The following is a 17,411-nucleotide window of genomic DNA, read 5'->3' as shown; positions in this document are numbered from 1 at the left end:
AGGCAAATTAAATAAGGGGTGTTCACGTATTGGCGGTGACAGATACAATGAGAGACAGGTACCACTAAGCCACCAATCACCTGTTCGTCGGTGAGAATATGAAGAAACTACTAGCGTTCGGAATTGGCGGCGTCTGATTTGGCATATTCAGTTCTGAAACCCTCCGGGGTCTAGCTGTTACTAGTCTCCCTTCCTCTTCACACTGCTCCCCATCTTCATGATAGAAAAAGATGGCAATATCTCTTTAGTTTACTTCAAAATAACTAACATACCTTAAACTACTTAAGTCCTGTAATCAAAAGTTAGACCCTAAACATGCTCATTTAAATCTGTACCTTAGTATTTAACTAAATGTTCAACGAAGAAATCAATGCAAACATAAATAATAGTGAACGAAGCAAAGTTTTGTGAGAATAATTTTATATATAAATAAATTAAAAAAGAGAATAGCTGAAATTTAATAAATTAGAAACGAGTAAAATTATAGGCATAGAATTTGTCTTTGACGACGTATAATTTTGGAAAAAAGCTAAAAAAAAATGAAGAAATTTAAAACTGAAATTAATATATAAAGTAATCAGACTCCAAATCAAGCAAAGACGAGCCGTCAAAGACAATAAATATTAAAAATTGAAAAAAGAAACGAAGAGAAAACATCTAAATAAATAAAAGCCGCTGAAATTCCTCGTCTCCTCTCCCTAACCTGTTGGTTTTGGAAAATATGAAGAACGACGATGCGTCGGGTATAGGTTTCTTAGAGTCGCGAATATCGACTTCGGAGAGGCGACGCGGTCGCGCCGAAGATGTTGTCGGTTTACGTTTCAGTCGGGGCTCGTCATCGAACTCTGTGTTCACTGTTGTTTTGGTTAGCATCGTTTTATTATCATTGTATTAAATTAAAACTGCAGATTCAATTTCTTCACCAATAACTATAGAATACTGTGCCTCATTATCGCCTATCACCAGGAAATAATATGGTAACAGACTTATATCTAAATTATTCTACTGAACAAACATATTAAATAAAATTTATAACATAAAAAAGGTGACCAGATTTGACCATTATAGCCAGAATCAACAATAAACCTGAAATTACTTAAAATTTTAATTTGATGGGATTATTAAATGGATCGAAGATTTTTTCCCTTAATTAAAGTCCGGTTCCTCTCTTCCTTAATTGCATCATTTAACAATTAGTAATTTCAACCTTAAGAGTAACAAAAATTTTAAATTTATGGCTCACCTATATGATTTCTTTGATGACTCTCCATCATGTCCAGATCGTCTCTTTCTTGTTCGTCTTCTAATCTCTCTTCTCCGATCTCTTCTTCAGGGCCAATATCTTCTTCTCCCTCTATTTCCTCTTGCTGCTCCCCCTCTGATCCTGTTTCTTCATACTCTCTTTCTGAACTATCAATTTCAAATAATAATATTTTTCACTTTCCAACTTTCATTTTGAAAGTTCTAAGTAATTGGAATTTTGTTAACAATTACTGTGTAACAAGCAAGATCCAGCTAATTGCACCTCCACAAACGTTTATTGATAAGTTAAGGAGCCCCTTAGTGTATATTTTTCTTGTAAATTTACACTAAGGGTCTCTTCCTCTCTCTCTATAGTATTTGAGCGTAACAGAAATAAACTTGAAGTAGGCTAATGTTGTTAAAATATTAAATAAGCTATCAATTATTGGTAATTAAATGAATCAATATAATTTACATACTTGTCAGTAGTGTAAGCATCTTCGTCATGTATGTACTCATCATCTGTATCAGCATGACCACCTTCTGCAATTATACTGCCTCCTTCTTTCTCTTCTGCTGCTTGCTAAAATACAAGTAATAAAAATAATCAAAAATCCTTACAAAGACTATGACTATACTATGACTCATCAACCTTGTTCTTAATTTACACCAGTACTAGTCATCATTACAGTCATGGTACATGTAATTATGATGAAAATAGTTTTTTTAATAAATTAATTTGATATATTGTATACTTACGCCCTCTTCTTTTTCAATATTAGTGAGTGATTCAGCGTCGGCCAAGTTGTCTACTGCGATAGCCAAGAACACATTCAGTAGGATATCTGTGTAACTCAGAGTTAAGGATAACAGAAAAAGTGTTAATTGAATAATGAAATTTTCAAATTTATTACTCGAAGCTGATTTCTATACTTAATTAATGTGATAAAAACGTCTGACAACAAAGCAAAACTTTGAAGAGACGGAAAAGACGACATAGAAAGAAGGAGAAATAGATACAAGGAAAAATGGAAAATATTAATTGAAGACAAGTTTTAGAAGTTTATATCTCTTTGAAGAAGAGGTAGACGTTCGAACAGATATCAGATCAAGAAGTCTGTACAGAAATTACCATAAAAATGACAGTACAATAACAAACAGTAAACTTAATAGAACTTGTAGCAATTTTTGTAAAAGGATACAGTTACCGCAGATGAAGAGAATAATGAAGTAGATACAGGCAAGGATGCCCACAGAACCCACGCCACCGTATGCCTTTATACCTTCGTACATCACCGCGTTCCAGTCCTCGCCTGTCAATATCTACAAACAGGAGAGTAGACAAATATACATTTAATTTGTAAGAAACCTTCAGTATTACAGTTTGAATTCACTCAACGAATTCTTTTCTTGCTCTATTAACTAGAAGATAGAATAAATTAACAGAAGAAAAAGATAAGCAAGATTGGATATTAAGAGATAACATTCTAGTATTCTCTACACTGTCAGATTGTGAACTTTGTGGGCATTTATCGATACAAGAACATATATGACCAGTTAAAGAATAAAGCGTGAATATTTGGGCGTTTTTGGAAACTTACTTGAAACACAGTGAGTAATGCTTGCCAGAAACAATCGAAGTTATGCCGATCTTTTTCCTCGACAGGGTCGTAGTTAAACTTCCCGCCAAAGACCTGCATGCCGAGCAGCGCGAAGATCATGATGAAGAGAAACAGTAGCAGCAGGAGAGATGCGATAGACTGGATGGAGTTCAGTAGGGATGCCACCAGATTGGACAGCGAACGCCAGTACCTAGACAATTTGGAATATACCATGTTTCAGTTTCTGTAATTGGCAACACTGTTACTCATTTTATGTGCGGAAGAATTGGTTAATTAACTAAATATATTATTTACTTTAATATAACCTGGTATAACTTACTTGGTAACCTTAAATACCCTCAGTAGTCTGACACATCTGAGCACGGAGATACCGAGAGGTGGCATTACCTCCGTCTTGGTGAGCACCATCTCGCTAATCGATCCCACCACCACGAAGCAATCAAAGCGGTTGAATAACGACACGAAGTAACCCTGCAAGATAACCAAGAATTATTGCCACGCCTCTGTCAACTTAGAAGCTACACTTGTGATTATGTTTTTATTTTTTACTAAAAAGTGGCAAACGGTAAAGTGTAGAGTGAGTTCAGATACGATACTCTTATTCCTCCAAGTCCACTTCCCTTTCCTTATAAGAAAAAAGTGAGAAGTGGATGATAAAGTTATCCCATTTTTATATCTAGTTAACTTACTTGTAATCCTAAGCTGTACATCTTGACCAACATTTCGAGTGTGAAGAGAGCCACAAAAAAAGCGTTGCCGTACTCTTGAAACAGATCTAACCACGCGGGCTGGCTGGAAAATAAGTCGTCAGTTATCTACGTGAATTATTCAATACAATTAAATAATTAACGAAGTGAAAAAGACTCATAAGGAAAGCAATCCGTGCCTCCATATAGATATTATTGGGTTGGAAGAGAGACTATCCATTCCTATCAAGGAACATGGAGGATTGGAATTAGAAGTCGACAGCAACAATATACTCACTGATAGTGCTCGCTGGCCAGCACCACCGTGTTAAGAAAGACCAGCACGATAATTAGCCAGTAAAATGTTTGCGACTTCACCGCACGTCGGCAGGCGCGCTTCATACGTCTGTTCACCTACGTGATAACATATATGAAGATTAAAACGGTATCATTTTAGAGAAGGTTTTAGGTATTAGAAATATCTTACTTTATCAAAATCCTTCTTCCAACATTCCCCGATCGACATTTTCTTCTTCTGTTCCGTCAACACCTCGATGCCCAAGTTATCTGTCGAGTCGTTTTCACTCGTCGTCTGACCTGTTATTAAACATGTATTTTACCTACAATTATTAACAATGTCCATGCTCTCACCGAGTGTATTCCGAACATGCATTTCAGATTTAGAAATATCTTTCAATTAGAGGTGGCAACCTATAAAAAATGTCCAACACACCCATTCCATAGTCCCTCTTCTGGTCAGCGGTGTCGTGTTGGTCAGCCAGGGGCTCCAGATACTCCGCCTGCGTGATCCAGTCCAGGTAGCCTTTCAAATCTTCTTCCAGCTGCTGTTTCTCACGCAACTTCTGGAAATCACCTCGGTTCTTCGCTTTCTCTCTTTCTTTTGAGAACTCTCTAGAAAACATCAAGTATACAGCAAAAACTTAATGACGGATTATAATTTTACAATGGATCGGATGTACCTATTCTGAGCCTATTTACTACGAAATTAGGTCTTAAAGATTTATATTTTTTAAATAAAAGAACTGCTTTTAGATTATTGATGAATTTATGTAGTTGCTAGTTAATCAAATATGATGAATTGAACTTACCCTGACAACACACCAAGAATTAGGTTCATAACAAAAAAAGCTCCAAGTATCACCATTGATATAAAATAAATCCATTCCCAACTGTTGCCCATCGCATCTTGTATCTGAAAAATATACAATTTAACACTTCTTACCAGTAAGATAAATGGCATCTAAACATAGCAGGCCTAGTGGTGAGTTTCTGAGACCAAAACCCCCATGAGTTACGATGTTTTAAATAGCGATTTTGTCCCAGAAACCAACGGTAAGTAGACTTACATTATACATAACGTCGGTCCAACCCTCTAGCGTGATGCATTGGAAGACGGTGAGCATAGACAAGCCGAAGTTGTCAAAGTTGGTGATACCGAAGTTTGGGCCGATCCAGCCCTCACGACACTCCATATCCTCGCCTATGCTTGAGCAGTTGAAACCATTGTCATTGTCACAAGGGTGAGGGGACTCCATTATCTCATCTGGAGAAAGATCATATACAATTTTGTGAAATCAGAAATTAGAATTATGAAAAATATTAAATTTTACAAATACAGCTGTTAGTTAATGCATTTTACATTCTTTTAATCTGACGAAACTCTTTCAATTAAGTTGAATAGTGCAAACGATGAATAACGTCATTTAAATGCATCTTTAACTACTTCATTGCATTTAATAATGCAAATCATCTCGTTAAAACTAAGCAATTTGCTTTACTACTGAGCCCCTAGTTGCAGTAACATTCAACTAGCGACTTCGCTTAGCGAAAATTAAAAGACTTTATGTAACTGATAAAAATGATTTTGACTACATTCTCAGTACTTAAGTTATTGTATTAATAGTAACCTGTAAGCTTATTGTAGCAGGACTTGTGCATCTTGCCGGAGAAAAGCTCGAGGCCGATGATGGCGTAGATGATGATGACAAAGATGACGAGCAGCGCGATGTGCAGCAGCGGCACCATCGCCTTCAGGATTGAGTTCAACACTATCTGAAGACCTACAATCATTATTAAATGTACAATCAGTAACCTTTTAGTGTTGGTTTCTAAGACCAAAACTTCTGTATGAAACATAGCGTCATCCTTGTGATATGTCTTAACGAGGAATTTTGGTCTCAGAAACCCACTATTAGAACAAATCTTTTTATCCTTATCTTCTTATCTTATATTAATATTGTAATGTTCTTTGTTAACTGCACTCACTAGGTACTCCGGAGACGAGCCTTAAGGGACGTAGCACCCTGAACGCCCGCAGCGCCTTCACGTCGAACGCGTCCTTGAATATGCTGGATAACACCGTGCTCACCATGCTGACAATTCAAAGACATTTGTTACATTTGAGTCTTGTAACTATGAAGTATTTCGGCAAGCAATGATCTTTAATTCCAGCAATGTGTACCATGCACATTATTAAAGCGAACAACTGTAAAGATTTAAGATTAACTACCACGTTCACTAATCGTAAAAGAATAAGAAGCTCTTCCGTAGTCACCACTTAACGCCTCTAAGTACGTAACACTTAAAATATTTAGTTATTGTATATAATTGGATACAGGAAAATAGATTTTTATAAAGAGAGCATTTGATTCTTTTCATTTATAATATAATATATTTGTATATGGAAGCTTACCCTATTACGACTATAGTGAAATCGAGTAAATTCCACCCGTTCCTGAGGTAGGAGCCGGGGTGCATCACGAAGCCGTACGCTATTATCTTCATCACGCACTCGCCCGTGAATATCACCAGGAATATGTACTCAATCTTCTCCTGCAAAAAAGAATAAAGTTGAAAAAACAAAATCAATAAACAATCACTCCACTAATCAACCCAATGACTGTATACACAATGATACTCCGTAGAAGAATACGAATCAAAGAATCCCGCTGTTCAAAATCGGTTCAGCCGTTTAAGCTACAGGATGTTACAATATAAAGGACATAAATATAATTCCCCTTATGTCAGTCGAGCAATAAACTAATAGATAATAAGAGGTTTAAATAATGGTAGATACGAAACTTACCAGAACAGAATTAGTATAATTAGAATCACCGCTGGGATAAGGCGTGTATACCGCAAGAGCTATGCAGTTCGCGAATATTGTAGTCAGGATCATCCACTCGAATGGTCTGACACTGAGTTAAGGATACATTGTATCTTTTCTATTTACCTTTCCATACAACTTCAATGTAACATGACCTTTTAAGATCATAAGATAGTCTCACTTAACGTTGTTAGCACCTCCTCTTACAGATAAGGTAAAACAAAATAGATCTTCATCACAACTAAAACCAGGGCCAAGGTAAAGGCCAAGAAATAATTTGTCTAAAATGATTTAAAAACGAAAATTATTGCTATGAAATGCTTTCGTAGTCAAGACTGGATTGGTAAATCAGATTTAAAGTCAATAGGAAGTCCTTTCCAAGATGATTTTCTAATATATTTCACTCATCAATGCTTGCTAGTCAAAACTGTTATAAATCTTATAAAGAGATCTTATAGCCAGCAATAGACTCGAATGGATAGATAGATTGATAAGTGTTGAATCAAATAAAATCATCATTGCATAGTAAGTCGTAATAAATCCATTCAATGTGAATAAATTTTCTATCGTCGAAAGCGAACACGTATTGTGGTATTTGTAAATTGTAACTTTACTTGTTTTATGTTCGGACGCGTGGGAGTCATTTTCAATCGCACAGATATCTAGTGATACATCGATACTAGTCGTTTTAAAAAGATTATAATTCCCCACTGACACACGTTGCTTTGAACTGCGAATACTATGACTCAAGCTGAGTTTAATGTTAATGCTTTTTGAATTATTCACCCAAAATTTTCAGTAAAATGACTGTATCACACAGTCATCGAATTCTAAGAAAGAATTTTTCTATACAACAAAAAGTATTATCTGATTGATTGTAAAGAAAAGCTTTTAACTATAACACATAATACCAAAAATTTAAAATAAAATCTTACCAATATTATAAATGCAAATATTTAGATGGATGGATGTTCGTTAGAAGGTATCTCCAAAACGGCTGCATGGATCTTGCTGAAATTTGGCACATACTTGTAACATAGCCTGGAAATATAGGCTACTAATTTTCTTTTTAATTACGCATGGTCAGAGTGGCTTGCAACAGCTATTACTCCGTCCGCGTGGGATTAAAACAAAACTTAATAAGTAGCCCATGTGTTCTTCCAGACTATGTTTTATATCTATTCCAAATTTATGGAGATCAGTTCAACCGTTCCGGAGATGCCTTCTAACAAACATCCATCCATCTAAACGTACGCATATATATTAGTAAGTATTAGTGAGATTGAAGGTCCACAGAATTACATTTCCTGCATTGAATTACATATTGTAGTTTAGGGTTTTTCTAATAGATTTTTTTTTAATAAATTGAAATATAATTCATATGGTATGTAAGCGGGTAACGGCCTCCGTACGCAAATAAACATCATGTTAAATAAATGGCCGCGCGCCAAGCAATCCAACAAATGCATGAATGGTAAACATTGCTATTTGACGTTTTGATGCCAGGAAGTGATGTTTCCTTTATTTTATACTGTAATTAACTTGTGGACTCATTTTGTCTTCTGTGACTTTTCTTTCCGGCTTTTAAAAGGTTTTGTTATTTTTACAAAACAATAATAAAATTGGGTCAGATTTTTAGGTTATGTTACTCATTGCTGATGATTAATGTTCATGATTCAATAATCTGAAGATGTCCAAGTCCAAGAAAATTATTTTTGGTTGAAACAAAATATTTAACATATGAGCTTTGATTATTTTATAGATTTTATTTAATAGTATGATGATAAATATATAACCAAAGCTATGAAACAAAGTGAAAGATAGTTTTCAGTCCAACATATATAACACGTAATATCTTGATAATTATTAATATATCATAGTTCTAAACTGTAACTAAAAAAATATAGAATAACTATATATGACGAGATTTTAGGTCACGACAGATGGGATGCATTACGTCTGACAGCGCGCAGCTGTACCTGACACACACCGATATTTTGATGTCATAATAAAGTACATCTCGCTATCGTTTCACTATGGTGTAGGCAATATTGAGATAATCATTCCATAGCTGCACTTTTTATATCATAATGTGGCAAACGAGTAAGTGGCCAGCTTTAATTGCAGATGCCTTGCTTACAGACGGACGAGGGAACGCATAAAAAGAAAAAAGTTCCCTTTATGCGACCTTTCCAAATAATCTTCCCCTTCTCATTATCTTTATATATATAATTCTTCTGTGAGTGTGTATGTCACTGAACTTCTCTCAAACGACTGGACCGATTTTGATGAAATTTTTTGTGTGTGTTCAAGGGGATCTGGGAATGGTTTAGATTCACAATTTTGTCCGCTGGACAATGTTTTTTTAATTAATTTTTAATTTATTAGTAGTTGTTGATTTTGGAATGTTTTACATTGGATCCGACAGACGGCGCTACCATCGCAGTGTCAAATTTTAAATAATATTCGAATTAAAGACGTGTAGACAGGACGACGTCTGTCGGGTCCGCTAGTCTTATATATAAAATTCTCGTGTCACGATTTTCGTTCCCATACTCCTCCGAAACGGCTTCACCGATTCTCATGAAATTTTGTGAGCATATTTAGTAGGTCTGAGAATCGGCAAACATCTATTTTTAATCCCGCGCGGACGGAGTCGTGGGCGACAGTTAGTTTTCTTATAAGAAAAGGATGGGTATGTAACGTGGATTAAGATATTCCATCACCCAGACTATTCAGACGTAACACAGAATTGCATCCACTTGAGGCGTGGCTTCTATGTGGTCGTCGTATTGCACCGGGCAAGCCGGCAACAAATATTATTATTTCGAACTCTACCATTGTTAAAACATACATATATTCTTGACTGTTAATAGAAAAAAAAAACAAAAAAGCTTTACAATTCCTTAGGACTCTACCTCCTTTGGTAGATGGAGACCTGTGTTACTAAAGGTAGTGCCTACTCTTCATCTAGGTATGTGTGTGTTTGTGTGTGTGTGTACGTGTGTGTGTTTGTGTGCAATATTAGAGCAGTTAATGGATTACAATCTCTTTTATTTTAAAGGTTATTACTCACTAGTGTTTTCTATTTTATGACTTTTTATATTTCGCAAGTCAAGCTATGAATATGTTAGTAGGTCTGTATATCTGGATCGTATCAAAAGAATATAGTAAACAATATATTAACATACAAACACGCATTGCGTCGACCCGATTGAACACGGGTTTTTGTAAAGGGATTTTACGTTTATTGGTTTAAGGTTTCGTAACATCGATGCAATTAATAAAAATGGAATGTTTGTTTGTTGTAATTGAAAAAAAAAATCACAAGTTTCGCGTATTTTCATTCATCTTGGTATATAATTTAATGTGTATTGAAAAAAAATAAGGAGCGTCGGTGGCTCAGGGGTTGCAGTACTTGACTTGTAATTTGTCTTGGGTTCGAATCTCGCCATTTACCAATGTGTTTTTTTATTTTATTTATACATATGTACGTTTATCCAATGTTCTTACGGTGAAGGAAAACATTGTGATCCTGCACATATCAGCAATTACATTTTAAAGATATGTGTGAATTCCCGGGAGAAAAAGGCGCCGACGCAGCTCATTTGCACTCACGTTCTGTCTCCCAAAAAGGCGAAAAGTGGATTGCGGAGGTTCGTTTAGCCACACAGGAGGTCGTTGTCTCTGCCTACCTCTTTGTGTTACAGGCGTTGTGTTTAAAATAAAAAGTACGTAAAGTAATATAATGTTACTTTAGTATTACATTAGAAACGCAGGTGAGCGATGTATTTGCGTTGTTAAATCAATTTGTAAAGCGTTAGGCAGGCGAGGTATTGGCAGATTGCCTACAGGAACTATTGTGTTGACAGAAATTTAAAAGTAGCAATCGAAACGTAAACATGTAAGTTTACCTGAGTTTGTAATGCAAACATCTATGCACATAATACGTTTATCTTGTTCCTGCACAGAGAATGACTGAGATGTAGAGATGTTTCGTCAGTCAGAATTTACAACAGTGATATCTAGATTTAAAATTAAATATCAATAGTTAAGTAAAAATATATAACTAAGCTAGCGGACCCGACAGACGTTGTCCTGTCTACACGTCTTTAATTTGAATAAATTAATATGAAGTTAATATTTGATGAAAATTGTGAATATAAACCATTCCCAGATCCCCTTGAACACACACAAAAAATTTCATCAAAATCGGTCCAGTCGTTTGAGAGAAGTTCAGTGACATACACACTCACAGAAGAATTATATATATATAAATATTGAATCTATATGTGAACTTATGAGTTCAAAAGTTTTGAGAAAAAACATAAAGTGCAAGCTTAAAACATGTTTGTCCGGAAGACCTTAACGCTTGTAACAAACCAATGAGGTTTATTTAGCGTTAAATATATGTTTATTCGTATTCAAAATTGTATTGTTAAATAAATAAAAAAAAATATGTTAAAAAGTTGAATAATCGGATGATCATTTTCAAAATCAGTTCGTTAGCTTTTCTAATTAAGTATTCTTATTTCTTGGACTTTATCAAATTAATTCATCTCTGTGAGTACATAAAGGAATAAGATATAACTATTATACAATAAAATATTTTCTAGATAAAATTTGAATAAAGATTATTATGTTATTTGATGGCAGCGATCTGTACAAAATGTTGGCTTCGTTTCAAACGAAGCAAATGCGAACTGATGCCCGCTGATTAAATAATTCCGACAGCGTTCATACTTTTTATTTTAATATCATCTGACATGGAATGAATTTGTTATATTATTTTATTTGTTAATAAGGGAACATATCCATACTACGTGACTTATTTCTTTAGTTTTTTCGACCCCTCCCTCCCCTCGGTGACCACTCTTAGTACATGCCAAGACCCCCTCCTCTTTATTTTAACTTAGTAATTCATAATGATGATTTTTAATCATTTCACAAGTAAAAATTGAAAAAGAAATAATTTGGCTCATACTCTTCTTTATAGCATAAGACTGCATGCATTCTTAAATTACTAATGAATTATGTTTTATAAAAAAAAACAAGTAACGACTACGTGACTAAAATCTGAGCACCCCCCTCCCGCTCCTGTTACTGACCGTAGTTTTATAAACACTCCGCCCCCCCTTCTAAACGGGTCACGTATTACGTTCCCTAACAACATCGTATAGTAACTGTTTAAGAATAGTGTTATGTATATTAATTGAATAGTTTTTACGATTTGACATTAAATCTCTTATAAGATATATAAAAACTCTTATAATATTGTCATTTATAAAGTTAACTACACCTGGGAAATCTTTTTTTATTCCAAAATTTATCTCATAGAGAAGTTTAAGTCCAGATTGATTTCAAACTGATATGTGGCCACTAGGTCAAGATTATGTTACTAATTAGAATAAAATATATATTTTAAGTCACTTTTTTCCAGAGAGGAATGCTTTATGCATACTCCGCGCCCCGGTAGTTATGTGGGATTCTCCTCCATAGCGGAGGCATACCCACTAAACCCCTCTGTTCCTCCAATGCATCGGGACGGGACCACGGGCACGCTTTCGCTCCCGTCCGCGACCATATTTTAAGTCACTTAGATCTGGGCTTATAAGCTGTCATTTTAATACCAAATACTTATTAAAAAGGATACTTCCATTCCACTATATCAATACACAATTTCCTCAAGGGATTCTTTAGTGTCAAACAGAATAGGGCTCTCTTGGGCCTCTCCTGTTGGACCTTTGGACCTCTTCTCGGTGGCTTCCTTGGCGCGACGGGCACCGGTATGAGAGTCCCCGTGCCATCGGGCGCGGCTGGTGTGACTGGACCCCCCGCAGCGACCGGCGCAGGGGGTGCGGGGGGCGCAGGGGGCTCTTCTGTACTGGCCTCCGCCACGCTCATCTTGCACTGAAACATGTTTTATAATTAGTTGTAGAAATTCCCGTTAAAACTACTTATATTTATAAATGTCCTCGTGGCCAATGACTATCGCTATGTTCTTGACATTGCTACAAATATTTTGTCATCGCCAATGAATGTAAAATTACGTTTGTATTTTAGTTTGTATATTTTTAAATACATAACATACATTCCTACAGATTTCTAATTTTAATTTAAATTAAGAATGAAATGTTACTAATAATTATGAACACAAAAAGGATGTTTAGAAGTATGTTACATTATATCTTTGAACTTAGTCTGGAAGAATGTGAAGGCTACTTATAATGATATTAAGGGTGTTTTTAAAGTTTTCAAAAGTTAGTAGAGTAAATATTTTTTTTTTAAAAAGAGAAGGTGGCAAACAAGCTGCGGGTAATCCGAGGTAATCAACGACACCCATGGACATCTGCAACACCAGAGGAACTGCAGAAACATTGCCGGCCTTAAGGAAATGGTATGCTGGCTTCTTTATATGTTTACTTATATTATTTTATAGAAATACTCTTTAATTTAGCGTAATATCCAAAATAATATTATTGTCTTAAATTCTAGGATAGAAACCTATCGATATTTTTCTTAGTTTAACTGCAAAATAACCAGTATTCTTTTATATATAAAAGATTTCGCGTTAACTCTGTAAAAACATTTCTAAACGCCATTTCTCGTCAAATTGATGCAAATTTTAGCAACACATTGTTTATTTATGTTAAACGAAATGAGTTGTTTATATTTAAAAATGAGATTTATGAGTTTGTTTCGAGAATTTAAATTCATTAGCGACGATATATTTACGTTTGTGTTGAGGTTAACGACATCAGACGCGGAAAAGAATTGCGAAAATAATAAACATTTATACGATTTAAATTATGTTAGGTATTCAAAAACTCTGGTGGACTACACAAAGTGTACTCGCTACGAATCGATTCCATAGCGAACTTCAAAAATGTGGAACTGACGCGCGACAATTACGTGACTTATCGAAAGTTCTTGTCAGTTCTAAACAATTTTGAAGTTCGTTATGGAATTGCTTCGGACCGAATGCATTTTGTCTAGCCCCGCTGACCACTATAAATGGATAGGGGATGGCGAAATGACAGCTGTCAATGATTTAACGTTTTATGTACGGAGCGCGCGCAACACGATATTCGGCATACATAGTTTCAAAGTTTAACGTTACTTTTTGTACGAAGAGCCTTACTAGCATTTATTGTAGGTTAGAATTGTTTATATACTTTTATAAAACATATTATAAAAACACTTATTGTCATCCTTTTAATAAATTAAATAAATCAGATGCCTATATCAATTTTATTCACACACTAGTTGTCGCTCGACTCCGTCTGAGTGGATTAAAAAAAAACTTAAAGTAGCCTATCTGTGCTTCCAGGTTATGCTCTACATCTATACCAAAATATAAATTTAAAAATATATAAATTTCAGCAAGATACGTGCAATCGTTCTGGATATGCCTTTAAACGAACATCCATCCTTCCATACATCCATCTAAACATTCGCTTTTATAATATTACTAAGATAGAACAAAATATTTAATGTTTTAGAATTTATTAAAATCTACGTTATTTATAAAGACTTTTAACGAAGGGCGTAACTATAGTTAATTTAATATTACGAGCCGACATAAAACATATCGCGGAACAAGAGTTTGGTTAACGTTAATGATTCAACGCGTTTTAATTTAAATATTCAACGTACCAGCTCACGTAGATGTTAAACGTTCGTATTTTTATGTGTAGGAAAAACAAGGAGAAATAATTAACAATTTTTAAGGTAACTTTTGCTTTTTTCGATATGGCTACTCGATCTTCCTATGACACTCTTTTCATGTAACCCTAACTATAGCCCGCGACTGTATCCGCGTGGAATTAAAAAATATTAATGAGTAGTTATGTTCTTCCAGACTATGTCTACTACTAAATCTATGCCAAATTTCAGCGAGATCCATGAGGCCATGGAGATACCTTGTAACAAACATCCATCCATCCAAACATTCGCATTTATAACATTATTAAGATTATAAAACTATTTCAACAGTGTAATTTCATGGGTGAACTTTAACGGTAGTTTATACCAGTATGACGTAATTAAGAATATCATTTTGAAATCTCTCTTCCTCGTTTTACTTTTCAACACTCAATAAATATACACAGATTATGTTTGATCTTGTATTTTGTATATCAGCTGTCAGATTAAACGCACGTGTTCCGTTAGTTAAATAAATAGAAAAATTGTTTATTTTTAATAGAATGTTGTAATTCATCGTAGGTGAATATTTGCTATTTTATTTTATATCAAAGATTTTGAACTCTTTAAATTGTCTTGAACGTTATATGATTATTATGTAATTGCCTATTTCCTATTTAATAACCTTCATCTGCTATGCATATCTAATATTCTTTATAAATTCATTAAATAAATTGAAATTAAAAAAAAATAAACTCAACGACATTTGCTAAATAAATTTAATTCATATTAAACAGTTTATACGTAACTAATAAAGAAATACGTGGGAAATGTCCTCATACTTTATACGTAACGTCAATTTTGGCGGGAAAACGCATTCCGCCATGTTGTAAAATGTCATCGAGGACAGAAATCGCGGGAAAGACATTTATTGACTTATAATGTAAAATGCGTCAGTAAACCTGCATGATATATTTCTCTCTTTCTCTCTTATGAGTTTTTTCGTATGTTTACTGCGATAGAAAATTTGATGTAGCTTCGTATCAGTTGGGATTTAACTTTTTTGTTTTTTATTAGCACACGGCTTTGGTATGTTCGAGATTTTCGCGCTGTTGGATCTATATTGTGTTATGTTCAAATTGGGTCAAATACACGACCTGCTCTGTGAAGTAAATCATACGATTTGTATTTGAAGTGTTAGTTTATTTAGTAACTAGAATTATAATAATATTTATCATTTCCTAATCTTACTAATATCATAAATGCGAATGTTTATATTGATGGATGTCTGTTAGAAGGTATCTCTGGAACGGCTCAACGGATCTTCATGATATTTGGCACAGATTTAGAACATGGTCTGTAAGAACACATAGGCTTACCTATTAAGTTTAAATCCGCACGGACGGAGTCCCGTGTAATAGCTAGGTTTTTATAACTAAAATATTTTGAAGCTGTTACGAGTTTTTTTTTTTGGAGTTTGATGTGCAGATTTGTTATAAAATTATATGAAAGTCAACGCAGATCAAATATTTTTATTATGTAGTAAAAGAATTTAATTCCCTACCTGTTTAGCATATTGTCCAGCATCGTATAAATACTAGCTTACAAGTCGATTGCAATTTGAATATTAAATTGTATATCATCAGAAATGGAAGGAGATAAACCTCTGTACATTTAGATATTAATATTGTGTTTCTAGAACGGTTAATATGCGTCGATGTAAAGAGTCACAGGGAAATGAATCTTGGCTTCAGTGAAGCAATTAGTCACGGCAGACATTTTGTTTATTGGCATTGAAGTTTGTAAAGTTACGATCTTTAAAATTTTGTTGATGTGAAAATTGCTTCCCGATTTTTATTGCATTCGTCATATGATTGCTATGTTTATAAATACACCGTTGGAGTGTGCCAACGTGAATGACGATCGTTTAATTTACTGGAAGAAATGCAATTGATTAGTAATCGTACTAACATTATAAATGTGAATGTTTGTATGGATGTTTGTTAGAAGGTATCTGCAGAACGGTTGCATGGATCTCATTGAAATTTGGCATATAGATGTAGAACATAGTCTGAAAGAACACATGGGTTACTATTTTTATTAATTCCGTGTGGACGGATACATAGTTATTAATAAGTCTTTAAATTACATCTGGGGTAGATATATACAGCTTTAATGGATGTTAAAGGCGTTGATACAATAGGCGATGAATAGATATTTTTAAATAAGATGTGATTATTACATTTTTAGCTTTTAAAATCAATAATGGACGGAGAGATTTTTGCTCTACTGACAGGAGAATATTTTTCTTAATAAGTTTAGGGGGGGCTACAGTTGCCTAAGTGGATTTTTAATCATCTTATTCTGTGTTATATTCTTAACAATTTTTTTAATGAACAGATAAAATAGATAATAGAATAAGAAGGGAATAATTGTTCTTGTCCTTTTAAAGATCGCGAGATGTATGAAAGTGGAAACCTGCAGATTTTTGTGTAGATTCATTTGTTGCGTGTTGAGTCATCGCGCACTTATCCCGCACCGAGGTGAACGGCATTCGTCATGAATTATGTACTCCTGGTTATTTAAAGCCCGTTGTTTCTGTAACCGACTGAATTGTGTTAATTGTTGAACATTTTGACGGAATGCAAGATTTGGACGTGCATTGACCTAACGTAACCGTAATCTTATTAATATTATAAATGCGAATGTTTGGATAGATGTTAGAAGGTATATTTACAATGGCTGCAGTGATGACACTCAAATTTGGCATACATTTAGAACATAGCCTGAAAGAACATAGGCTACTATTTAATTTTTTTTTAATTCCGCGCGGACAGATTCGCTGGCGATAGCAAATTTTATTATAGTTCTTTTGTGTTCTGTACAGTGACTCACGCAAATTTTAGAGGTTAATTATTTTTACAGCTAGCTAAAATTTAAATTCGATGTAAAATAAAACATGTCTCCCGATTTGACTGGAACTAAAATGATGGTAAATATTCTAAAATAATCCTTAATCATTAGGGTATTCACGGACATATATATAAATAAAATTGGAGTGTCTGTAATATTAAAAATAACCGTTTTGTT

General features: G+C 34.4%; 1 protein-coding gene across 6 annotated transcripts in view; it reads right to left on the bottom strand.

The window, feature by feature from the left end:
- The window catches only part of LOC106123145 (muscle calcium channel subunit alpha-1), a 57,752-nt gene that overhangs the window by 15,492 nt on the left and 24,849 nt on the right, over positions 1–17,411 (bottom strand). For 4 of the 6 annotated variants that reach the window (XM_013319325.1, XM_013319322.1, XM_013319323.1 and 1 more), the window contains exons 3-20: positions 12,331–12,587; positions 6,657–6,762; positions 6,264–6,403; positions 5,837–5,943; positions 5,479–5,631; positions 4,918–5,114; positions 4,660–4,763; positions 4,284–4,462; positions 4,038–4,147; positions 3,849–3,964; positions 3,554–3,656; positions 3,184–3,335; positions 2,844–3,054; positions 2,445–2,565; positions 2,002–2,087; positions 1,722–1,825; positions 1,244–1,410; positions 81–213 (exon numbers count right to left, since the gene is read on the bottom strand). In XM_013319325.1, the coding sequence (XP_013174779.1) occupies positions 81–213; positions 1,244–1,410; positions 1,722–1,825; positions 2,002–2,087; positions 2,445–2,565; positions 2,844–3,054; positions 3,184–3,335; positions 3,554–3,656; positions 3,849–3,964; positions 4,038–4,147; positions 4,284–4,462; positions 4,660–4,763; positions 4,918–5,114; positions 5,479–5,631; positions 5,837–5,943; positions 6,264–6,403; positions 6,657–6,762; positions 12,331–12,581 (2,540 nt within the window). In that variant the 5' untranslated portion in view covers positions 12,582–12,587. Of the gene's footprint in view, positions 1–80; positions 214–703; positions 855–1,243; positions 1,411–1,721; positions 1,826–2,001; positions 2,088–2,444; positions 2,566–2,843; positions 3,055–3,183; positions 3,336–3,553; positions 3,657–3,848; positions 3,965–4,037; positions 4,148–4,283; positions 4,463–4,659; positions 4,764–4,917; positions 5,115–5,478; positions 5,632–5,836; positions 5,944–6,263; positions 6,404–6,656; positions 6,763–12,330; positions 12,588–17,411 lie in introns of all 6 variants that reach the window. The other 2 variants (XM_013319320.1, XM_013319321.1) reach the window with 1 other exon arrangement.

The sequence above is a fragment of the Papilio xuthus genome, unplaced genomic scaffold, assembly GCF_000836235.2.
Source record: "Papilio xuthus unplaced genomic scaffold, Pxut_1.1 DF826159.1, whole genome shotgun sequence".
Classification (NCBI taxonomy): Eukaryota; Metazoa; Arthropoda; class Insecta; order Lepidoptera; family Papilionidae; genus Papilio; species Papilio xuthus.
Note: the sequence above shows the minus strand (reverse complement) of the source record. Positions and strands in the feature narration are given on the sequence as shown.